This window comes from Herpailurus yagouaroundi, unplaced genomic scaffold, assembly GCF_014898765.1.
Source record: "Herpailurus yagouaroundi ecotype Mexico unplaced genomic scaffold, PumYag 162, whole genome shotgun sequence".
Lineage (NCBI taxonomy): Eukaryota > Metazoa > Chordata > Mammalia > Carnivora > Felidae > Herpailurus > Herpailurus yagouaroundi.
The window spans coordinates 66,429,530-66,454,102 of NW_024412403.1; the positions used below are offsets into that span (position 1 = coordinate 66,429,530).

Consider the following 24,573-nt stretch of genomic DNA (forward strand, 5'->3'; position numbering starts at 1 on the left):
TGTGTGTGTGTGTGTGTGTGTGTGTGTGTGTGTGTGTGTGTGTGTGTAGAAGAAGGGAGGAGGAGAATAGAGGAAAGAGATAACGTAATTATATGCATGATGTTGCAGTAAATTAAAAAAAATGATCTGAGGGGCGCCTGGGCGGCTCAGTCAGTTAAGCGTCCGACTCTTGATTTCGGCTCAGGTCATGATCTCACAGTTCATGAGCTGGAGCCCCATGTGGGGTGTGGAACCTGCTTGGGATTCTCTCTCCTTCTCCCTCCACCCCTCCCCCACTTGCATGCTCTCTCTGTCTCTCTCTAAAAAAATGATCTAGCACACAGTATGAATTTATTAGGCTTATCAAATTAATATGTGTGTACTAAAAAAGAGAAAAAAACATGTGTAACATTACAGGGATTAATTATATGTTTTTGACCTGCTATATAATGGTGCTTCATTTGCTTTGTTTGTTACCTAAGATTGCTAGATGTTATCTAGAAGTCTTGGCAATATTTTTTGTAAGAGCTGCAAAATTAGCATTGGCCACATCCACCCTCCTACAGGCTTCTTCAGCCACCATATTCTCCATTTACTCCCCTCTATACCTCTCCAGGGCAAGTAAATGTGCTTTTTGTTTTGTTTTGTTTTGTTTTGTTTTGTTTTTCAACGTTTTTATTTATTTTTGGGACAGAGAGAGACAGAGCATGAACGGGGGAGGGGCAGAGAGAGAGGGAGACACAGAATCGGAAACAGGCTCCAGGCTCTGAGCCATCAGCCCAGAGCCCGACGCAGGGCTCGAACTCCCGGACCGCGAGATCGTGACCTGGCTGAAGTCGGACGCTTAACCGACTGCGCCACCCAGGCACCCCTTGTTTTGTTTTTTAAACAGCCACAGAGCTACTGAGAGTGAGGGAGAAGGAATAGAGATTCTGATGATTTCACAACTAACCAGCCTACTGGATCAGCTCCTCATGGGATGGCTGCTGGTGTCTGGTTAGGGATCCAGGGGTCAACAAGATAGGGCATAGTGGGGAGCCTTCCCATCATTTTCCATTTTGGGAGTTTGGGGGTTAGGAGAAGTGACACCTAGGGTATCCATTTGGAGAAGGAAAAAGAAGAGGAGGAAGAAAGAGTTACCAAGTGTCAGGTAGTTTATTACAGCCCATTAGCAGATGAAGAAATTGGGCTCAGAGAAGCTTCCATCTGTCCAAAGTCACATGCCTAGGGTGAGAAGGAGCCGGGGTTTAAACCCAAGCCACGTGTCTCCAGTCCTATCATACTGCAACTGTTAGCTGTAGTTAGAAAGTTTTCCTTAGACAAGGCCAAAATGGAACCCAAGAGTTACATGGTGATGTCAGAAGCCTGTGCCCTCTCTTCACCTTCTCACAACTATGAGGGGAAGTCAGGGAGAAAGCTCGTTGAGGCTTGATCCACATTTGGGTGCAGGGGTAGGGAGGGGCAGAGCAGAGCTCAGGTCAGACTGTGAAATGGACAGAGTCTTCACTCTCCCCTCAGCTTCCCTGCCCTCCTCAGAGAGCCTCCTCTTCCTCTGACACCAAGGAGACCCCATCCAATGCCTGGGCTGTGACTGGGACTCCTCTCTCTACATTGTGCTTGGTTGCACCCGTCCCATTTAAGGTTCCTACTTCCCTTTTTTTTTGGTCTCAGTGTCATCATCTGTAGCAGCTGGGTGTTGTCCGGCAAGTGCTGTCTCTCAGGGTCTCTGGGCCTGGAGCCCATGGACTCCAGTTTCCCTGGATGATGCTGAGGCAGGTGGTCCTGCACACAGGAGAACTCCAGCAGAACTACTTGAAGAGTACTGTACTAGATGACGAAAGGGAAAGGGAAGGTGCTCTCTAAGTGTCAGCTGTATTAATGCCACCCACAAGGAATACTGTCCTGGAACGACTGGAGTAGCTAGCTTGGTGTGCCAGCTCTGGCTGTGGTGTGAGCGGCTATGAAAATGCAGCCCTCAATCTCTGGCCCCAGGGACCCTGATTGATTCACGGTCCCAGTTGCGGCCTTTCTGGATCTATCCTCATCTTTGTGCTGAGACTGACCCCAGCTAGTGACTGAGCAGGGTGGAGATGCTAATCAGGTTCATTACTGTAAGACAGGACTTCGTTAATAAGAAACTTCAGCTTGGGGCCCCAGGATGGTTCGGGTTGGTTAAGCGGTTAAGTGTCCGACTCTGGGTTTGGCTCAGGTCATGATCTTGCGGTTCAAGCCCCACCTCCGGCTTTGTGCTGACGTTGCAGAGCCTGCCTCGGGTTCTTCCCCTCTCCCTCTTTCTCTGTCCCTCCCTGCTCATGCTTTCTCTCAAAATAAATGAATAAACTTAAGAAAAAAAGTCCTTAAAAACAACAACAACAACAACAACAACTTCGGCTTGAACATTCCCCATTGCCCTTGCCAGAACATTCCAGGAACTGTGAGGCAGTCCAAGACTTTTCCTATGTCATCCATTTCCTTTCCCCTCTTCACAGGTGTCAAACTTGCATCATGGTCTAAAGACTGTCTCTGCCTTCTTCAGCTTCCCTTATTCCTCACAGGTGTTATCTCCGGTAAATCTCTTGCCCATCTAGCCCCATCTTGGTGTCTCTTCTCCGAGGAGCCAGACTACCACACCTGGCGTGGTTGGGGACACCAAAGCAGCCTTCAGTAATGCCCTATTTATCGCTCCTCTCCTTCCTGGTGGCAGCAGTGCTCGAGTAGTGGGATCATGTGCACCAGGGGAAGCAAGGGCTTCCCTCCAAAATCATTTTATCCTCATCTTGGGCAGACCTGGCACAGCCATGATGACACAGTGCCAAGGCTTCCTTGGGGACTGTTACTTTCTGGTGCACAGGTGTGGAGCATGGCCTCTGGGATTAGTTCGTCCCAACTCTACATGACCTTGTGCAAGTTACTTAGCCTCTCTGTGCTCTAAGGCTGTACACACCTCACAGAGCTATTGTCCAGAAAGTGTGATAGTGCCCTACTGGCAGGTTCCACCTCGTAGCGGTACGCTGCAGTTTAAGGAGTGCTGGGCAAGTACCTTGCCTTCCCCTTTCCCCTGACCTGCCCAGAACTAGCTCTCTGTGGTTTCTGCCACTCTTTTGGGTGAAGAGGCCATGTGGTGTGCTGGAAACGCCCTGGTTACAGGCCAGCACAGCCACGTCTAACAACAGGGTTGCGACGGGTCACTTTCTTTGTCTACTGTTCAGTTTCTTCATTCTTTATTTGTAAGAAGATGAACGTCTCTTTGAAAGGAAGGTACTGTCAGAGGCAAACTTCATATTTTCCACTCTTTCTGTTAAATATACACTAAACACATATTATTGGTCCAGTTCTATTCTAGGCCCTGGGGATTCAAAATGAAAGGAGAAGGTCTTTGCCCTCAAGTTGCTCAGAGTCTTCCTAGGGAGATAAACATGTCCACGATGATTCTGTGGGTTTTGTCATCACCTAGAGATAAAAGACTTCTGCCTGGGTTTTTACTAACATTTTATAATAGGAAGTGGGAGAGGGGCAGGAAATCATTTCCTGATGATGTTTGGCTCACAGAGGAAGGACAATGTGTTTCAATGTCCCCTGCCTAAAAAACGAAGTGTATTTATTTTCATTGGGAAGAAGAAACCAAAAAACTGTGGAGGTTAGACAAATAGGGAGAGTTTGTTTTTCTTCTAACAGGTCATGAGGCCAGTTAATAATCAGCGAGACTCAAGTGAGTGTTGGGTATCCAAAACTTTGAGAGACCGGCTTCTGTGATCTCTTTTGGCATTAGGGGTCGGCTTCACTCCAGCTCTGAGACCTCCAGCTCAGCAATGCCCCCAGGCCTAGGGGACAGAAGCTTCTGTTCGTGGGGACTCCTTTTGTGGCTCAGCATTGGAAGTGCAGGTAATTCGGGGGCTCGGGCCTTAGGTGGAATTTCTTTCAGTCAGTGCTTCTATTTCTTAAACCAACTATTTATATAGTGCTAACATTTGGAGGGTCCCCTAAAAGCCTTCTCTTCTCTTGAGATGAATTTAGAAGAGGGAGGGAAAAAAAACCTACAATCATAAAGGGACTGGTAACGACCAGGATACTTTCTCAAGTCCCCTAAAAGCTGCATTAATCCTTTCACCCGGCACAAGACTGTAAGAAAATAATATTGCATCAGTTCCAAAATATGACTTACATTCACCCTATAAATATCCACTGTACCAAGATATATTTAATTTTAAATTAAAAATTTCCAGACTAACCAAGATTTTGCCACTGAGAATGGTGGATGTCCTTGCTAATCCACTACCCAACATTTTTGATAGATGTGGGAAATGTTGCCTGCAAAGAAGTTACAACTATTTATTAATATGTGAGCATGGCTGGTTCCCCACCTCTCTGCCAATACTTCACAGTATCAAACATTTTTCATATTGTCAACCTGATGGAAAAAATAGTATTACATTGTTGTCTTAATTCTTATTTCTTATTATGATTTGTGCTTCCAGTGTCTTGTTTAAGCAATCATACTATAAAGGCAATTTTTCATATTTTCTTCTAAGCCCTAATGGCTAGCCCAATCAGACTAAGATCACTAGGGACAAATCCTTTAATCGTGGTGTATTTTTAAATATAATACTGAATTTTATTTTGCCAAAATTTATTTTTACTTTTGTATATATTTATATATTATTTTGATTATATGTCCATAGAAAATTTACCTATCATTTTCTTTTCTTGCATTACCCTTGTCCAGTTAATACTAAGATTATTATAACCTCATGAAATAAGTGTCTTTTCTATAAACAGTTTATATAAGATAAAGACTATTTGTACTTTGAAGCAGTGCAGTTCTCAGATAAAACCATCTAGCTCTAGTATACTTTAGAGTCAGAAAGACTCTTGATTACCAATTTAATGTTTTGATGCTAGTTTTATTTGGGCTTACTATTTCTTCTTGAGTCAGTTTCACTAAATTGGATTTTTCTAGAAAATTATCTATTTCTTCTAAGTTGTCCAATGCATTTGGGAATTTTAAAAAATATCTTTTTATCCTTGACATTCTGGTGTTATACTATAATGTGCCTAGTGTAGATTTATTTTTTTTATCTCGCTCATTACCCTGAGTACGAGTTTTGATTGGAGAAATCATATCTTTAGTTGTGGAAAATTCTAAATAATTATCTTTTCAAACTAGTGCTTCTTCTCCCATTCACTTCCCTTAGAGAACAGCTACGAGATAAAAATAGAATCTTTCCATCTATTGTCTGTGCTTTTTGACTATACTTCCATATTAAAATTTTCTTTTACTTCTGTCCTAAACATTACAGTATTGATTCCCTTTTTATTTCAATGGTTATCTTTTTCATTTCTAATTTCCTAACTAGGTTTTTTCTATAAATCTTATTTTATTATTTATTTGTGTTTTTATTTCATAATTTCATATGCTCTGTCTTTATTTTTATCCTTGTGGGTTCTCAGCATATTTATTTAAAAGTCTATGTCAAAGGCTTTTAAAAACTTATTTCACCTGGAATGAATTCATGATCCACTTATTGGCTTTATTGACTATCTTTGTAAACATTTGATTTCTGTATAAATTTAGATATTTTGTTTGCAGGCTTTTTTTTTTTTAAAGAAAACTCGCTATTGAAGTACAACATATATACAGACAAGCGCACAGATTATTAATACACAGATTAATGAATTTTCACAGTGAATTCACTCACCTGTGTAACCATCATCCAAATCAAGAAATAAAACATTACCAGGTTCTTAAAACCCATTCCACATATCCCCTCTTAATCACTACCACCCCAAAGATAACTATTATCTTGACTTCTAACACAATAGGTTAGTTTTATTTCAGTGTCAATGAGAAGTTTGTTTATGGCCTTCGCCACCTCTACCCCCCACCCCCAGTCCTTCCCATCTTTAGACTCTCTCCTCCATTTAGGGGGGGGAAGGGTGGTTGTCTCAGTTCTTCTTAGTGAGGCCTTGTCTTTCCATCCTGCCTTCCTAAATAAACCTATAGCCCCAGGTAAAAAGTCAATAGCTACTTTTTTGTTGTATTGCTTTTGTTTTTAGCTTCCTTTATGGAGTTGGAGAGCTTCGCCTGGTGCTGACCTTCCACAAAGCACTGACACAAAGCACTACTGGACCCCCCTTACCTCACAGAGCTGAATCCTCACAACCACTGTCTTCTCCCAGAACAGGAACCCAGCACCATATTGCAATTCTGTTCTTGTTCTTGCCCACAGAGATATAATCTTTATATTTGAGATCATCTATGTCTTTCTTCTCTTTTGATATTCATCTATGATTAGTCTTTGGTTGGACAGGTGGTTAGGGAGAGGGGATATCGGAGTATGACTCACTGTGCCACCTTCCATACTCTCGAATGATAGAAAGTTTTGTTATGTATCTGCAAATATTGTCAATTTTCTCTCCTCCTTTTCAAACTTTGTAACTTTGATTCCATTTTATTGTCTTGTTTCCCTGGCTTGGACTAGAACTTCCAGTACAATATTTCATAGAAGCACTGATAGCAGACATTCTCATTTGTTTCCAGTTCTAAATGGAATGCTTCTAATGTTTCGCCTATAAGTATGGTCATCAGATAGGCTCTTGGATAATGCTTTTTCTTAGGTTAAGAAGTGTTGGATATTAAATTTTATTGTGCTTCTTTCTTCTCCATCTATTGAGATGAGCATATGGGTTTTTCTCTTTAATTTTTCATATGTGAAGTACATTAATATATCTTCTAATGTTAAGCCATCTTTTCATATCTTGGATTAAACCCTGCTTGGCCATGATATATTTTTTATGCATATTATCTTTGATGGGCTTAGATTTGCTGGTAATTTATCCAGGGTCTTTATGTCTGTGTTTAATAGTGAAATTGGCCTTTTGTTTTCTTTTCTCCTTCTATCCTTGTCCAATTTGGATATCTTGGTTATTTTTGTAGAATGAATTTAGATTATCCCCCTTTTCTATTCTTTGGAACAGTGATAGGAATTGAAGGAATGATAGAATTTTTCTGGAAAACTGTCTGGCCTGGTAGAGGTTTTTTGATGAATAAATCAAAAACTACTGTTTCAATTCCCTCATGCTACTGTTTTACACTTGACTTTCTATTTTTTCTTTTTGACTAAGTTTCAGTAAGTTATATTTTCTAGGAAATTGTCTATTTTCTAGGCAAATACCTGTAATTTTAATTTTGGGTGGGTATAAACATGCTCTTTAATAGTTTTTTTTTTTTAAAGTCTACTATATATCCCTTTTTATTCTCTATATTGTTTACTTGTGACTTCCCTCTTTTTGTCTTACTCTGTCTTATCAATCAAAAGTACAACTAGTTTATTATTATTTTCAAAGAAGTAGCTTTTCATGTTTATTATGTGTGGCATACCCTGTTCTGGGCAGTAGAGTGAACAAAATGGATAAAAATCTCTGCCTTCTTTGAAAGTATATCCTAATACAGGGAAATCAGTAAGCAATAAATTTAATAATAAACTAGTAAATTCCATAGGAGATTAGAAGGTGATGATTGCTATAAAAGGAAATAGATTAAGATGACAAAAATTGAGAGAACAGGGGTGAGGAGCACAGGCAGGTGGCAATTTAAAGTAGTTACACTTGACAAGCAAAGCCTCGGAAGAGAAGAGGGTGTTAGCCATGTGGATGTCTGTGGAAAAGACACTCCAGGCAGAAGGGATGGCTGGTGCAAAGACCCTCAGGTGGTCTAGGCCTGTGTAGAGTGAAGAAGAGTTGGGAAGACACGTGGCCAGAATGGAGGAAGGAATAGTCAGACAGGCAAAGCTTTCCCGGAGCTCATGGTTTAGACCATTTGGGGCTTTAGTCCAATGTTAGGACTTCAGGTTTCATTCTGAGGGAAATGCCCTCTTTTGCACAGAGGTGTGACATTATTTGACTTATTTTTTGGCTTGCAGTTGACCTTCTACTTCATGTGTCTTCACATTGTCTTTCCTCTGTGTCTGTGTCCAAATTTATTCTTATAAGGACACCAGCCATATGGGATTAGGACCCACCCTATTGGCTTCATTTTAGCATAAATACCTCTATTTATTTAACATAAAAACTCTATCTCCAAATACAGTCACATTCTGAGGTCCTGGGAGTTAGGACTTCAACATATGGATTTATGGTTGGGGGGGGGGGTTACTCAATTTACCTCATGACAATATCCACTTCACCATGGCTTTTAATCTTCTCTAGTTGAGTAATATTCATATCCTTTTCTGGCAATGTATCTTTAGACATGGAAACTATTCACAGATTTTGGTTATAGAAGTGATGTCTTTAATAAATGAGTCTGAATATTGTACTAGCTGATTTATAATAAATGCTGGTAAGCCCCTGTTTGTCTCTTCCTCTCAAGAACAATTGTCTTCCTTCTAAGAATAGATGACCTCACCTTGAATCTTTCTTGTTTTTCTTTTTGTTTTTTCCTCCAGGAGACGCACCTCCTATCCCACAGACAAAGTGCACTGACTTCCAGAATGCTAATCTTCTCCAAGGCACCAATCTCAAAGTCCAGTTTCTCCTCTTCACCCCTTTGGATCCTAGCTGTGGTCAGCTAGTGCAGGAAAGTAGTGACATCCAAAAGTCTGGGTTCAATGCCTCTCTGGGAACTAAACTAATCATCCATGGATTCAGGTGGGAGTAATCAACCAATAGGATCATCTTCACTAAGAACTAGAGAGTGACCATAAGGCCACAGGAAGTTAATGGGGACCAAGGGGAGAGATGGATTTACTGACAGTCACATGTTTTATCTCTCACCTCCTGCTGTCTTTGAAGGTTTCTCATATCAACATGAATACACATTATGTTGTTTATTCCTGTTGGTCATGTATATTAGTCCTCTGCTTGGTCTTATCTACATGCTCTCAAACAGTAAATATGTATGACCCCGGACAAGTTGTCCCAGCACACGAAGCCTTGGTTTCCACATCTGAATAAAAGGGAAGTTGTAGAAATGGTCCCAGTTGATCTTTCCTTCCTGAAGCATGGGGTATGTGACTCATCTCAGCCAGTGAGGTCATGGGCTGTGTGTAATCAGAGTAAGGGCATGGTGTTTTTATCCAGGGTTTTATTTCCTCTTCTTTATTTCTTCTCTGGCTTCATGATTTAAGAAACTTCCACTCACGGGTGCTACTTCCATTATCTCCTGAGACTAACCTTTCTCAGGTTTGATTTCTTTGATGCCCTATCGTCCAAATTTTGTTATAATATGTAGTCACTGAGTCTCAATTCGACCACTATCCTTCCTTCCAACGTCTTCTCTCCAGAGCCCACTGACAAGGCCTAAAACAGAAGAAGGTTGGTGGGAGGAAAGAGGGAGAAAATGCAGTGAAAATAGTAGCAGTATAGAGCAACTAGAGATGGGAGTGTCCAATGAAGAGGTGGATGCAAAGGCACTGCACAAAGGATCACCATTTCATGGCCTCTGGGTTCTCTCTGCTTCTCAAATCCCTGGACCCTGAGCACCCGGCTCTATACCTCCTTAGGTATATACTTCCTTACTCTTATGCCAAAGTCTCTTCTCCAGAAAATCTTCTATTTAGCCACTATCTAAGGCTGTATGTGTATCCCCAACCAAGAGATAGCTAACAGAGCTGGAGAGCTCAGCAGCTGTCACTCTGTCTGCTCCTAGATCCCCTGAAATCCACTTTCTATGGCACACACCCAATTTGTGCTCCTCTGCCTACGTGAGTATGCTCTTACCATTCCTTCACTGTGGGCCACTGAGAAAACTTCTCCAGATCCTAAACTCTTGGTAAAGGTCTATGAAATTTTTTCTATCATTCTCCTTTTCCTAGAAAAGCGCTTTTATACTATGAGTTCCAGAAGAATAGAGACTGTATCTTATTTTTCTTTATTTCTCACAAAGCACCTGGAATACTGACCCATTGAATTAATGAAAGTATGATCAAAAGAACAAGTACATAAAAACATTCTTCAAGGGAAGTGCATATTTTTAAAATATATTTTTAATGTTTATTTTTGAAAGAGGGAGAGAGACAGAGTGTGAGCAGGGGAGAGGCAGAGAGAGAGGGAGACACAGAATCTGAAGCAGGCTCCAGGCTCTGAGCTGTCAGCACAGAGCCTGACACCGGGCTTGAACTCATGAACTATGAGGTCATGACCTGAGCCGAGGTCAGACGCTTAACCAACTGAGCCACCCAGGCGTCCCAAGGGAATTGCATATATTATAGAATGAGAATTAAGATTGCAAATCTTAACTCTAATGTACAAAGCTATCTTCTTTTTTTCTATAAATAACACAAGCAATGTCAGTACATATGGTTTGTGTGGTATCCATTGCCCAAAGGTACCTGACTGAGGGCTGGTGGGGCTGGAATTCAACCTGAGTTCTGAGCCCAGGCATGAGGCTGCATCTACCTAAAACAAAAGGCACTCTTTTATCATTTACACAAAGGCTCCATATATGCAGGCAGAAGCCCTGGTGACTATAGGATTATGTCCTCCCTATGCTGAAAGTGGTAGAGGGTTTATTGCCCATATATCACCCTGATTCATTTTGATCGCCCCCCCCCCCGCCCCCGGGTTTATTCTGTTAATAGAGAATGTCACTGTAATTCCCATGACAATGGATATTGGCTTGGCAGATAATTTTCCCATCCTTTTTTGGCCCCATGTCTAGGGCTTTAGGTACAAAGCCTTCTTGGATTGATAAATTCATCGGTGCCCTTCTTCAAGCAGCAAATGCTAATGTGATTGCTGTGGACTGGGTTTATGGCTCTACGGGTATCTACTTCTCAGCCGTGCAGAATGTGGTTAAGCTGGGCCTAGAGATCTCCCGTTTCCTCAAGAAACTACTGGTAGGTACACAAGAGCTTTGGGGGAGTTTTGCCTGCTTATTAGGGGAGAGGAAACAGAAAGAATCAACATATGAGGAGGAGCTTTAGGGCGGAAGCAGAGCTAACTAGTGGCTTGTGGGTCTTCGATTCTAATCTCAACTTTACCACTTACAGTGCTGACTCTGGGCAAGTAGTTGGCCCTCTCTGAGCCTCCCGCTCCTCCTCTGTAAAATGTGCCACTGCGTGTTAGATAGGGAGTCACTCGAGAGGGAGTGGCCATGGGCATTAGTCACACACGTTGAGCACCAAAAAGAAAGTGAGGCAATCATCAAGGTGGGGTTTCTAGGAAGAAGTTGAGTGGTGAATGGAATGAAAATTTGCCTTTTTCCCCCAAAGTGTGTGTGGTGGGTACGTCATGCCCGGGGTCCTCGGATTCTGAAGCTTCAAGGAAAAGTGTGACGCTGTGAGGCCCAGGTTGCCATGGCCCAAATGCAACTCACTTGTAAATGCCCCATTCTAGGTATTGGGTGTGTCGAAGTCCTCAATCCACATCATTGGTGTTAGCCTGGGAGCCCACGTTGGGGGCGTGGTGGGATATTTCTACGAAGGCCAGTTAGGACGGATCACAGGTAACATTATTCTCTGCCCATCACCCCAAGTTTGGAGATAAAGAGAGAATGCCCTTGAAATCCCTCTTTTGAGGCAAGCAGAAGGATCTTTGTTCTTATGACCAAGTCATTTATTTCCACTAAACTTTACTTATTGTGGCCATTTACATAAAACAGTACTGTGTTGTTATTGTGTGATCTCTAATGTCAGTATAAGAGGCCATGTATTTCTTTCTGAGCCTCAGTTACTACTTCTGCGAAATGAGGTATAATAGGTCATATCTCCTTGGCCCACTGTGGAAATCACCTTTAGTCCATTATGCTAAATACTTGCAAAACACTAGGGATTTTATGCTTTAGAAGCTACCCTCAATCAATAAAAGACCAGAGTTATGTGGTAAATACTCTGCTTTCTGGCTCTTCTGTGGGACAACTTGTCCCACAGTCATGAGTCATGTTCTACAGAGCCTCTCAGAAGGGTCCCAGTGGAATGAGACCAAGTTGCCCAAAGTGATAATCCATTCAATACTTTTTTTCCCCCATGCTCTGATTCATTTTTTCCACTCCTTCATTATGCTTTCTGTGATCTACTCCCAAAAAGCTACTTATGCTTTAAATCCTTGTCTCAGGGTTTGCTTTGGGGGAGGAAGAGGAAAACAGACCCAAACTAACACCTGGGGACAGTAATTTTTACTTGTGAAGACTAGCACAAGGCCTTGAACATAGTAACTGCTCAAAAAATTATAGCTGTAGTTATGAGTACATGAGGATTAATATTACTCACATTAGCCCTTACCAACTGGCTCACTTCAGAGCCAGAGAAGCTGCGTCATTGAGAGTTAGAGACACAGCATGCGTTTTCCTGGGTACAATGGCCCTGAGCTGGTCCTCTTGCCCTTGGATCCTTGCTGGGGGACTCTAGGATCTGACCAGGAAGGACTGCCTGGAGAGGTGTGTGATGGGTCCATGAGGGTTCTGGAAGCTGAGATGAAAGGGGCCCCTGACATTAGTCTGTCCCAGCAGGCCTGGACCCCGCTGGACCAGAGTACACCAGAGCCAGCCTGGAGGAGCGCCTGGACCCTGGAGATGCCCTCTTTGTGGAGGCCATCCACACAGACACTGACAGTGAGTGGGGGTGACCCTCCTGGGATGGGGGGGGGGATGAGCATGGCAGGGGCTAGGAGGCTGGCATCTACCTGTGTAGCTCTGGGCAGATTCCCTCCCTTCTGAGCTTCTGTTGCAGTGAGGAGTTTACCAGCATCATCTTGATCTCTGGTTAACACTAAATCTTGTGACAAGGCTGGGTGGGGGAGGACACTGCTGCCTGGCTGGCATAGGGGAAAGTCATACTACTTTTTTTCAGGGTGAATGTGCCTGGCCCCATGGGATTGGGACATTCCACTTCTGGGGCAGATACTCAGGCCTGTCGGGACTTCCTCCTCCCCAGGGAGGAGCCAGACCTTCAGTCCAGTGAAAAATGAGAAATCATCCCCCCGCCCCCCAACTCTGAATCCATTGTGACCAAATTAAGCTATTCTGACTAGCTGGAAAAGGGGATGGGCATTCCTCCTCATTTCTAGTTTGATATGAAATGCCCAGGAGTTAGCCAGACCCTGTGCTCAGGATGGTGGGTACGAGATCAATTCATGCCTATCCCTCACCAGAAGAGTCTGCTATTCAAGTGAGAGGTGTCCATGTCTCATTCCCTTTGTTCAGAAGCCTTCTTCTTAGCACCCAACACTCACAGACTCATAATTCTGGAAGAAACCCATGCAGTCATGTAATTCAACCCTCTTTCCCACCTTTGTCATCTCACATTTAGGAAAGCAAAGACCACAGGCTTCTGCCTAGCTGTTGGGTTAACCGTATTAATTATCAAGGTCAACTACTTCTGTTTCTAAGTTTGCTAAATAGGTGACTTGTTAGGTCCCTATTTATCAGAGGGCGGCCTCTCAGTCTCCTTCAAAGTTGGAGCCTCTTCCTAATGTGACCAGAGGAAAAAAAATCATTCCATTTGTTTAACTGATTTTCATTGAATTATGTAGTTAGCACCAAGAATGCAACACACAAGGCATTGAAGAAGGTCCCTGCCCACATGGAAATACAGACTAATTGAGAGGGCATTCATTCATTACTTCCTTCAATAAACATTAGGTACTCACATGTGACAGGTACAGTGCTGGTATTAGGGATATAGCAGAAAAAAGGCCAAGTCCCTGCTATAAGTTGTAGAGCTTCCAGGCAAGTAAACAGACATTATTACACACTATGAGTATGGTAATGGAGGATGTGGGGCAGAGGGTGACTTGTGGGGTGGGGAGGCGGATTACTTCAGCAAGGATTATTGAGGAAAGTCTGTCCCAGGAGGTGAGATTTGCGGATGAGAACGAGCAAGTCCTGGGAAAAGCTGGGAGAACATTCAAGTTGGAGAGAATAGCCAAACGAAAGCCTGGACATGGGTGTGGGACAGGAAAGAAAACCATGTGATTAGAGGGCAGGGAGTGAGGCTAGAGAAGAGGGAGGAGGACCAGGCTGGCCATGGTGAGGAGTTTACATTTTAATCTACAGGCAGTGAGAACAGGGAGGCGATTAGGATTTCTTGTAAAGATTATTGTGGATGCTGTGCACAGAATAAGTTGCAGGGGACACTAAGGGGAGCCTGGAGGCTCATTAGAAGGTGTTTACAGTAGAGGCCAAGAGATGGTGGTGGCTTGTGCAGAGGTGGGGGCAGTAGAGACAGAGAGAAATATAAAGACTCAAGGGGCACCTGGGTGGCTCAATCGGTTAAGCATCCGATCTCGGCCCACGTCATGATTTCACAGTTTGTGAGTTCAAGCCCCACATTGGGCTCTCTGCTGTCATCCCAGAGCCCCCTTTGGATCTTCTGTCCCCCTCTCTCTCTGCCCCTCACTCTCTCTCACTCTTTGTCTCTCTCAAAAATAAATAAACATAAAAAAGTCTTTTAAAAAACTGAAAAAAGAAAGATTTGAGAGGTATTTTGGAGGTAGAGTTGACTAGACAAGTGATGGGCTAAGTGTAGGGAGTGACAGAAAGAGAGGAAGCAAGGATAACTTCCAGGTCATTGCTTAACCCCTAGATAGATGCCACTAAACAAATAACAACCAACCGATCACTTACAGTAGTGATAGATGTGGGAAGGGAAAAGATGTTTTGAAGGGGAAAACCGGGGTCTTTGGCAGCTGGCACTGACCCCATCTGAGGAGTCAGCTGTGGTCACAATGATGAGATGAGGGCTAAAGTGTTTCAAATTAGCCAGATCTTATTTCTGCTCAGTCAGATAAGCACAAAAATATGAGGGAGACTGTGGAAATGTGGCCCCACACATACATATGTGAACTCTTGCTCAAAACCAAGTAAACCGTGTTTGACAAGGAAATTCACCAAGCTTGTAATATTTAGTGATTTATAAAAACTTATGTGAAGGGAGGGGCGCCTGGGTGGCTCAGTCAGTTGAGCGTCTGACTTTGGCTCAGGTCATGATCTCGCGGTCCGTGAGTTCGAGCCCCGTGTCGGGCTCTGTGCTGACAGCTCAGAGCCTGGAGCCTGTTTCAGATTCTATGTCTCCCTCTCTCTCTGACCCTCCCCCGTTCACGTTCTGTCTCTCTCTGTCTCAAAAATAAATAAACATTAAAAAAAAATTTATAAAAACTTATGTTAAGGGATATTTTTCTCGAATTTATTAGACAAATATGAGTATCTTATGGCTTTATTCTTCTTTGCTTCCTTCCAGTGTATAAAAACACCTTTAGAAAACTGATGGCAGGTTCTTCAGTTCACAGCACTTAGGAGTGAGGTGGGCACCCAAGGGGCACACAGAGTGGATGCGCTCCCAAAGGCAGAGCTCAGGCTCTGCTGCCAGTGGACCCTGCTGTGGGGCCTGGAAAATAAGCCCCTGCAATCAGAAGTAATGAGATTCTTCCTCTTCCAGATGCGGGTATTCGGATTCCTGTTGGACACGTGGACTACTTCGTCAATGGAGGCCAAGACCAACCTGGCTGTCCCACCTTCATTCATGCAGGTCAGAAAGCCAGAGAGAGTTGGGGTTTGGCTGCCCCAGAGGCTGGAATTCACCAGTAGCCTTTATGTTGAGTCAGCCAGCGTGGAACACAGGGGGGTCTTCCTTCTCATGTCCTTTGTTATGCCCCATAATGCCTTTCCCAGCACTTATTGAATGGATGTCTTTGGAGCCCAGGAATTCCGGGGGAGGAGTGCCTGAAATTAAAAGCGTACACCATACTTCTCCTGGCCTACCCACTTTTTAAGCCCTGCAGTGATATATCATCACTCAAGCCAATATACCCTATTTTTCCTGGGCCCTGATTTGTGGCATGTCCACACTAGCTGCATCCTCTGCAGAGCTTAGTTGTGGTAGAAGGAGAACGACACGCCCAAAGCTGGCTAGCTGAAGGTTCAATTCACTGATGACTTACTAAATTTGACAGTTCCCCAAAATTGTTTTTAAGATAATCTTGAGTGCATTCAATAAATATACATTTCTTGGGTGCCCAGGTGGCTCAGTTAGTTAAGCATCTGACTCTTGTTTTCGATTTGGGTCACGATCTCACAGTTTGTGAGTTCAGGCCCTGTGTCGGGCTCTGCGTTGGCAGTGCAGAGCCTGCTTGGGATTCTCTCTCTCCCTCTCTCTGTCCTCCCTTGCCCTCTCTTCCTCTCAAAATAAATGAACTTAATAAAAAAATGTACAGTTTCTTTTCTAAATACACAATTGATGCTTGCACAATGTGAATTTGAACTGTACGAGTCCACTTATACATGGATTTTTTGATACAGTACAGTACTGTAAATGTGTTTTCTCTTCCTTGTGATTTTTTTCAACATTTTCTTTTCTCTAGCTTACTTTACTGTAAGAATACAGTATTACACTTACACCAAATATGTGTTAATCAACTGTTCATGTTATTAGTTCATGTTATTGTTCTGGTCAACAATAGGCTATTAATAATTAAGTTCAAGGGTCAATGTATTCTTCTAGAATGTTCTTTTTTTTTAATTTTTTTTTTACATTTATTTATCTTTTGAGAGACATAGACAGAGCACAAGTTGGGGAGGGGCAGAGAGAGAAGGAGACACAGAATCCAAAGCTGGCTCCAGGCTCTGAGCTGTCAGCACAGAGCCCGACATGGGGCTCGAACTCACAAACTGTGAGATCATGACCTGAGCCAAAGTCAGACGTTTAACCGACTGAGCCACCCAGGCGCCCCTAGAATGTTCTTTTGAATTCATTCTTCTTAGCATTATTTTAAATAATATTAAATTTGTCAAAAGCTAAGGACCAAGGGTTGTTTAATCTTCTCACATTCTTCTTATGAACATAGCCAACCTATCAGCATTTCTTACAGGAATTTTATCCTGATTTCTGATTACTATGTTTTTAGTCTTTTCTTGCCTTACCAAATTTTTGACACTTTAAGGATTCTTTTGACAATTTTATTGAATGATCCCTAATCTAATTTACTAAATTCATTGATTATCCAAAAACATGTTTCCTTTCACAATTTGTAGATTTTCCAACTTTTTTTTTTTTTTTACCAGATGGGATAGTTTGGTTTTAATGGCTTTTGAATATTTCTGTGACATTTCAGCGGCCACTTTTTATTTTTCTTCATAACACAATTTGAAAAGGGTTTAGTTTGTATCCCCCACCTCCCTGTTGCAGCTGGAAGGAGCTTGCCCATAGAGAGTGTGCCAGCCATGGGAAAAAGAGAGTTGACACACAGCTCAGATGTGGTTACTGGTCCCAGAGTGGGGGTCCCAAGGTGAAGGGGGACTCTGAAGACCTCAGAACACTAGAGCTGACTCCCTTGATTGTCTCATTGCTGGGATGAGTATCATGAGGTTATAAAAAATTTTGTTGGGTGTTGATGAAGAAAGTAAAATGTGTAGACAGATATTCATTGTGAGAAGTGGGTAAAGATCACCAATTGTCTGAAAGCTCCCATTTTCTGAAAGAGAGTTTGATGATCATGGAAGAATGGGTCTCAAATTAAACAATTTTTTGATAGATTAAGCTTAGGCATCTCTGGAAAAGGAAAAGGAAGAAAGCAGTAGCCATGTCCATTAACATTAAAAAATGTGGCTCAAGAGACATCCCATGTTATTTGTAGCCTGCTGGAATATAAAATTCAATAGAGTTATAATAAGTAGCATGGAGGGATTTTCATTTGTCTTAAACTAAAACCTTGGTTGTGTTTTTTACCGTTAAGGTTACAGTTACCTGATCTGTGATCACATGAGGGCCGTGTACCTCTACATCAGTGCCCTGGAGAATTCCTGTCCATTGATGGCCTTTCCCTGTGCCAACTACAAGGCCTTTCTTGCTGGAAAATGTCTGGATTGTTTTAACCCCTTTCTGCTTTCCTGCCCAAGGATTGGTAAATGCCACCCCTTTGACTTCCTTTGACAATTTGGGGAAAGTTCAAGTCTTGCTAGTTGTCACCTCTTTAAGTCCTGCTCTTCTGTGGTCAATAAGTCTATCCAACTACAGTAAGGAAATTCACCAATGAAATGTTCAGCCTGTTCCCACCTGGAGGATATCATTTGGCCTTCCACATCCCACCTCTTGCCACCCATGCTGTTGCCTGATACTCTACTTGCTCTGCACACACCCTTCACACACAGCCCCTTGTCTGCAAGTCCAGGCAAAGGACACTTTATAAACATTGGTAGAATTCAGAACTGCTGCCCCCACTCCCAGACCAGATGCTTGCCATAGGTCTTTCTAGCTAGGCCAGCCATTCTCCAATTCCTGATAGATTCTAAATCAAGGTGTTGTGGGGAATCCCCATGAGTGGCACATATGGCCCCCTTTAGGGGTTTGAGGCTGTGGTGACCATGTGCCAGCTGGAGGACTGCCTAATTGCTGGCTGGCTTGGGCACATTGCTGGATGACCCAGGCTAGTCTGGGGAGAGGGGCTGGGGAAAGGCTGAGGGATCTGACCTCAATTCACCCTGTGCAGGTCATTGCTGAGAACATACTAGGGTTCTCCAAGATGAAGCGTTTCAGAAAGAACTCTGGGGGAGTATAAATGGTTCCTTTCTCGCCCTCATTCTCCCACTTCCCACCCCTAGCTGCTACTCAGAACCGCAGCTTGACAAAATGTTAAAGTAGATGTAGCTTCCCACAATAAAGCAAATCAACATTACTTCCTACTCATTGTGCATATGCCACAATTTCCCCCAAATGTGATGGACCAGCCACCTCACACTTTCCCCAGCCTCAGCTCTCACTACACTTTCCCTGGCACTGAACACCCCAGGGATGTTCATGTTTCATGTTTCCTCACCCTGTATGCCCTTGTCCAAACTGTACTCCCTGCTTGTTATGCCCTTCCTTAACTTGTCAACCACTATTCTTCAGGTCAAACGCTTTCCGTGCTTTGTCTGTGAAGGATATAAATGCCATTAAAACAACTGTCTAATAGATTATTTTACAAATTGGAGATCTAATTTCAAATTTCTGATACATACCTCCTGAGAATGGGCCAGATGATCTTAAAAAATGTGCTTCCTGTGTATTTGCGTGTTTATCTTTGACTGGACTGAACTGTATGTATCCTGGGACCCACCTTAGGGCATGACATATAATGAGCATACAGTGTAGTTGTTTGTAGAATGAATGGCTGTGCGAATTAATCAATATGTGGTTGCGTGCCATGGGACACTGAAATGGCCTCCTCAGGGGTCTTGTTTTTTGTCTTTGCCTCTGTATTTCCAGGGCTGATGGAACAAAGTGGTGTTAAGATACAGCCGCTTCCCAAGGAAGTGAAAGTGTACCTCCGGACCACTTCCATGGCTCCGTACTGTGGTGAGTGGGGGGTTTGTGTGTAGCTCAGGTATGCTACTGTGCTGTTCTGCAGATTCCAGGGCTCTGGCGTGGGCTGTGTCTAGCATGGCATGGGAGCTCAGGCGTGAGGTGAAGGACAGGGGCAAAGATGTCATAGGAGGGGTGAGGGGCAGCAGCTACTGGTCTTAGACCCTAAACTTTCAGAGCTAGTCCAACCCATGCTCTACTGCAGATTATCAGGTATCTTGCTGTGTATATACTTATCCTAGTTCCTCCCCACCTCGCTTCAGTGTGGGTTCTCTATAATGTGGTTTTTGGGAGCACCCTCTGGCTTCATCCTTCCCACATACTTTTTTTCACCCCCTCCTCGATGCCCATCTTATGTGTCTCCTACCCTGGCAGCCCTGTCAGGTCAGGGTCTCTAAGGAATGTTGAACCTTGCTCTCTACTCTACTTCCCCTACATACACATACTCCAACTATTTACTGTTGCTCCTAACCACTATGCTTCACTGAAGCTAAGATACCAGTAAAAGATGTTAAATGTGAGAGAAAAATGTGTCTTAAATTCTATGAAATATTACAGGTTGAAGCATCATTTTCTCCTATGCTGTTTGCGTCTTAAGTAGAGTGATTATACTTCTTTAGTGCTTGTTATCATAGGATCTTGTCTGGTTTATTGTGTGTATAGGATAAAAGTATGCTGGTTAGGATGATAAATTGTACATCCAAATTAACTCTGATATTCTGATCAGCTTGTGTCTGGTTGGTGGAGGGATCTTTCTTTATGGCCATTCCTTCCTTGGACCAGAACTCCTGTTGCCATGTGATATGGAGCCCAAAGTTCAGATTGTGGTCATGCAGACTTGGATTTGAATGTCAGCTTCTCCACCTACCAGATGTGTCATTGGAAGCAAGTTACTTAACCTGGCTGAACTCTCCATCCTTATGTAGAAAATGGGAACAACAACAGTATCTACTTTAAAGAATCAATTGTGAGGGTAAAATAAAATAGTATACAGGAAGTTGCTAGCACAGTGACTGGAGCTTGATAAGCGATAATTCCCTTCCTTTTATCATTCAGAGAACTGGGGGAGACTAGATGCGGGTGTTTATCATTCTAGAGAGAATTCATGGCTACCTCTTAGGAACAAGTGGATTATAAGAGTCGACTGTGGGCTTCTCACATATATCTGCTCATTTGACAACCCCGCTCTAGTTAGCTGTGAGGACGGGGAGGTTCTGAGAGATTAAGCCTTGTGCCCAAGGCTACACAGTGGTGTGGAAAAGGCAGAATTCAGCTCAGGTCTTCTGACTCCAAAATCTATATTCTTTCCATGTCACCACCTGCCTCCACACTGGCTTCTTTGCCTCTGCTTCTGAGAATCTGCTCTTTACAACCGTATTTCTTGGATCCTCTTCTGTCCTCACCGCCCCCTCCAGAGGTCAGCCTGGGGGAGGATGCTTTGTCCAGTGGTGGAGGCAGCGATGCCAGGACCAGATGTCCAGTTTTACTTCCAGTTCTGGGACAGCTTCACAGCAACCTGAACTGCTCCTTCCTGTCTGCGCAGCTGGGGACACACATGGCAGGGAGCCTGGGGCACACTTGAGGCTAGAGGCATTTCAAAGTCCCTGCTGAGGCAGACTCACATACCTATAATTTTTCTGATTGTTTCGTATTTGTTGTGAGACTCCCTCTCCATGCCCCAAGAAGCATGGCCCTGTCTGTTCAAAAACCTCACAGAGCTACAGAAAGAAATAAGCCAGCCTGAGTACCTGCTTTTCTGCATGCTCTGCGCCTTGCAATTCTGAGCTTTTTGTTCTGAGCACTGAAGCTGGGACTCTCCTCTACCTGGAGGGATAGGCCATCCACTTGGTAGTTTGGGTAGTACCAACGGCCTGCAGCTCCTGCTCTCACCCACTCCCAGGCCCCACGCACTGGGTGCCCATCGCCCCACTCGGCCTGCCTGGGTCTCAGCAGTGTTCAACAGGACAGTGGTCACCCCTGACCCCTGCCAGACATGCACCAGCAGGGCAGAGAACCTTCTCCAAATAGTTTTTCTATTGTTTTCAACACTATTGTTGAAAACAAATAGTGTTTCTATTGTTTCTAGATAGTTTTTCTAACAGTATTACTTTTCCCTTTATAGAACAGTGTTTCACACAAAGTGCTTTCTCTCCATTACCTCATTTAATCCTTGCCAATGTTCTGTGAGGTGATATCGAGGGTTGTAGATGAAGGAGCCAAGACACAGAGAGGTTCAGTGACTTAGGGAAAGGAAACAGCGAGTAAGCAGCGGGGCCAGGCCTTGGATCCAGATCTCCTGATCAACCATCCAGGACTCTGTCTGCTGCCTCCCATGTCTGACTCCTGCACCGGAGATTGGATTCTGCTACTGATTCCCACCCATCCAGTGTTAGTAGACCTGACCCTCTTGGGGCTTCCAGATAATATAAAGAGAGAACCAGAACTTTAGGAAACTTTCTTAATGGGTGAGATCTGCTGGCAAAGGAAGAAGTGGTATAATATGTAAAAGTAAGCCCTGAGAATTCAATTCCTAAAGCTTATGTAATTTAGCTTTTTTTCCAGATTTCAGTTACCCACTACAATTTAGCTCTTGCCCATTATCTTAACAGTCTGCATCCTCTAGCAAACAACTGAGAAAGAGACAGAAGGGGCATGGCATTGGATGTGTTCCTCTGTCGAGAGGAAGCATACGGTGCTCTCTTTTCTTCCATGTGGGTTCTTGGCATCTTAGCACCTGTCAGTGAGTCTTGTTACCAACTCCATTAGCCCAGATGGATCATAGCACTCCTCCAGCTTAGTGGTGAGTCTACCAAAATCCACTTGATGTCCCCCCAATATTTGCCTTTAAAACATGACAAATGAAAAAGTACAAGTAGGGCAGAAGTGAAGAATTGCCTGTCCAGCTATGTCCCGATCACCAAAGAAGTCTGTGGAAATGCCCCAAGACTAAAGATACTGCAAAATGCCACCAGATGGGTCTCCCCCTTAATAAGGAAAGGATAGGAGGTTAGGGAAGCTTTAATTCTTAACTTCTCTTGCCAGAGAGACAGCAGGGGCATCACCATGAGCCAGGCTCCTCATCTGGTTTTTGTCAATGACGCAAGTTTGAGAGCCCCAGGATCGATGCTGCCTGGGAGGGTGGAGATGCCATACAGGCACCCAGCTGCCACAGAGAGGGAAATAGTCATCTCCTACACACAAGTGGGCTCCCTGACACTGTGCATATGGAGGGTTATTTTAGGAGTTAATTATTTAGTATAAGAAAGATCCTTTTCAGTTCTTTTAAAATCACACCACCGAGATAATGTCATCAAGCAGGGAGGAGTGGGACATTCTAGCATTATAGGTAATAATAAAAACTAACATGTATTGAATGCTTCCTAGGCACAGACACTGTCTAAGGACTTTTGTATTAACTCATTTAACTCTCATTCAGACCCATTTTTATTATCCCCAATTTACAATGAGGAAGCTAAGGATCTGGGATGACAGATAATCTGCTGCTAGTCACACAGCTGTTAAGAGGTAGATCTCAGATCCCTGCACTGCTGCTCTCCGGGGCTTTTTGCATGTTGCACCCACTGACCTCTGGCCCAGGCATCTGCTCTGCTTTGGTTTCCCAGTGCATCACAGCCTCGTGGAGTTTTACTTGCAGGAGCCAAGAAAGAAGGATACCTGTATCTCCATCACCTTCCTTAGCAGCAATGTTACTTCCTCGGTCGAGATCACCATGTACGTAAGTGTCCCGCGTTACATGCACACATCTCCCACAACAGGCCCTGTGCGATCACTGATGGGTGACCCGAGCCCGCTGGGCTGGAGGTGGGGGTGAGGGCAGCACCTACTACAGATGCACCCCACAGACACATGGTGGGCAACTGTCCCAGGTTCAGGATCAGTACTGGGTCCAAGGATAGTGTATTCAGACAACAGCAGCTGAAGCAGGCAGACAGCAGTCATGGGATGTCTCAAAAAGTGGTGAGAACAAAGTAATTGGGTCCCTGATAGGAAACAGTAGTCAGGACTCCAGGAAGGCCACGTCAGGGATGTCAGCAAGTAGGAGGACCTCAGCCACTAGCCCAGGGAGGGCTGGCCAGAGACTGCAAAGCATCTACTCTTGGAAAGTAGGGGCGGTACTAGGTGAGTTAGTAGAACTGAATCACAGGCAGAGGGTCAGTTAGCAAATGAGTACAAGGTGAGGCCAGCAGGGCTTGATGCCAGGTGGTGCCAATCTCTGAAACTGGGCTGAGCATTTCCTTCCCTTATAAGGTCACATCTGGGCGTAGCAGCTGGCAGGACCACACTTGAGGTGGGAAGACAGAGAACTTCACCTACAGGAAGGCTCAGGCCTGGCAGGGGACAGGAACTCAGCAGCAGTGGTGCATGTTTCTTTTTTTTTTTTTTTTTTTTTTTTTAATTTTTTTTTTTCAACATTTATTTATTTTTGGGACAGAGAGAGACAGAGCATGAACGGGGGAGGGGCAGAGAGAGAGGGAGACACAGAATCGGAAACCGGCTCCAGGCTCTGAGCCATCAGCCCAGAGCCCGACGCGGGGCTCGAACTCACAGACGGCGAGATCGTGACCTGGCTGAAGTCGGACGCTTAACCGACTGCGCCACCCAGGCGCCCCTATGTTGCATGTTTCTTTAAAAAGCAATTGGTTAGGGGTGCCTGGGTGGCTCAGTTGGTTAAGCTTCCGGGTCTTGATTTTGGCTCAGGTCATGATTTCACTGGTTCATGGGGTTGAGCCTTGCATTGGGCTCTACGCTGACAAAGCGGAGCCTGCTTGGGATTCTTTCCATCTCCCTCTCTCTCTGTCTCTCTCTCTCCCTCCCCTGCTCATGCTTGCATGCATGCTCTCTCTCTCAAAATAAATAAATAAACATTAAAAACAAAACAAAAAAAAGCAATTGGTTAGTTACTCCCAAGCCAGCAGGAGCCAGTCTAATCAGAGAAGTAACTGTCTTGGTCAGGGTACAGTCCAGAAACCAGAGTCCAAGCTGGGAGTCCAACAGAGGGACTTCAACCCAGGGAACTAATTACAAATGTGTTGGGAGGGCTGGAAACCCAAAAGGAGCATGAGGCACTGCAGAGATCAGCAACAGAGGCCACTCCGCCTATGGGGTTGGAGGAAGAAAGCCCGGAGGTGTTTGTAGAATACCAGCAGGATCTGGAAGCAAGCAGGAAATATATCCCCTCTGGAATCACAGTCCAAAGCTGTCTCCCCACTGTGCGTGCCTCCTGCAGGTTAGACCTCACTGGAACCTGCTGGCAGGGGAGCCTGAGAAGTGTGGTTGGCAGGGGAATGCATGAAGCACAAAC

The 24,573-nt window shown here is 44.0% G+C and overlaps 1 protein-coding gene across 5 annotated transcripts in view; it reads left to right on the forward strand.

Annotated features, from left to right (window-relative positions):
- Nucleotides 1-24,573, forward strand: part of LOC121036276 (protein ADP-ribosylarginine hydrolase) — a 46,007-nt gene that overhangs the window by 10,160 nt on the left and 11,274 nt on the right. For 4 of the 5 annotated variants that reach the window (XM_040484584.1, XM_040484583.1, XM_040484586.1 and 1 more), the window contains exons 5-13: nucleotides 3,749-3,861; nucleotides 8,424-8,625; nucleotides 10,637-10,814; nucleotides 11,314-11,422; nucleotides 12,425-12,526; nucleotides 15,351-15,440; nucleotides 17,644-17,811; nucleotides 19,155-19,244; nucleotides 22,874-22,982. In XM_040484584.1, the coding sequence (XP_040340518.1) occupies nucleotides 3,749-3,861; nucleotides 8,424-8,625; nucleotides 10,637-10,814; nucleotides 11,314-11,422; nucleotides 12,425-12,526; nucleotides 15,351-15,440; nucleotides 17,644-17,811; nucleotides 19,155-19,244; nucleotides 22,874-22,982 (1,161 nt within the window). Of the gene's footprint in view, nucleotides 1-3,748; nucleotides 3,862-8,423; nucleotides 8,626-10,636; nucleotides 10,815-11,313; nucleotides 11,423-12,424; nucleotides 12,527-15,350; nucleotides 15,441-17,643; nucleotides 17,812-19,154; nucleotides 19,245-22,873; nucleotides 22,987-24,573 lie in introns of all 5 variants that reach the window. The other variant, XM_040484587.1, reaches the window with a different exon arrangement.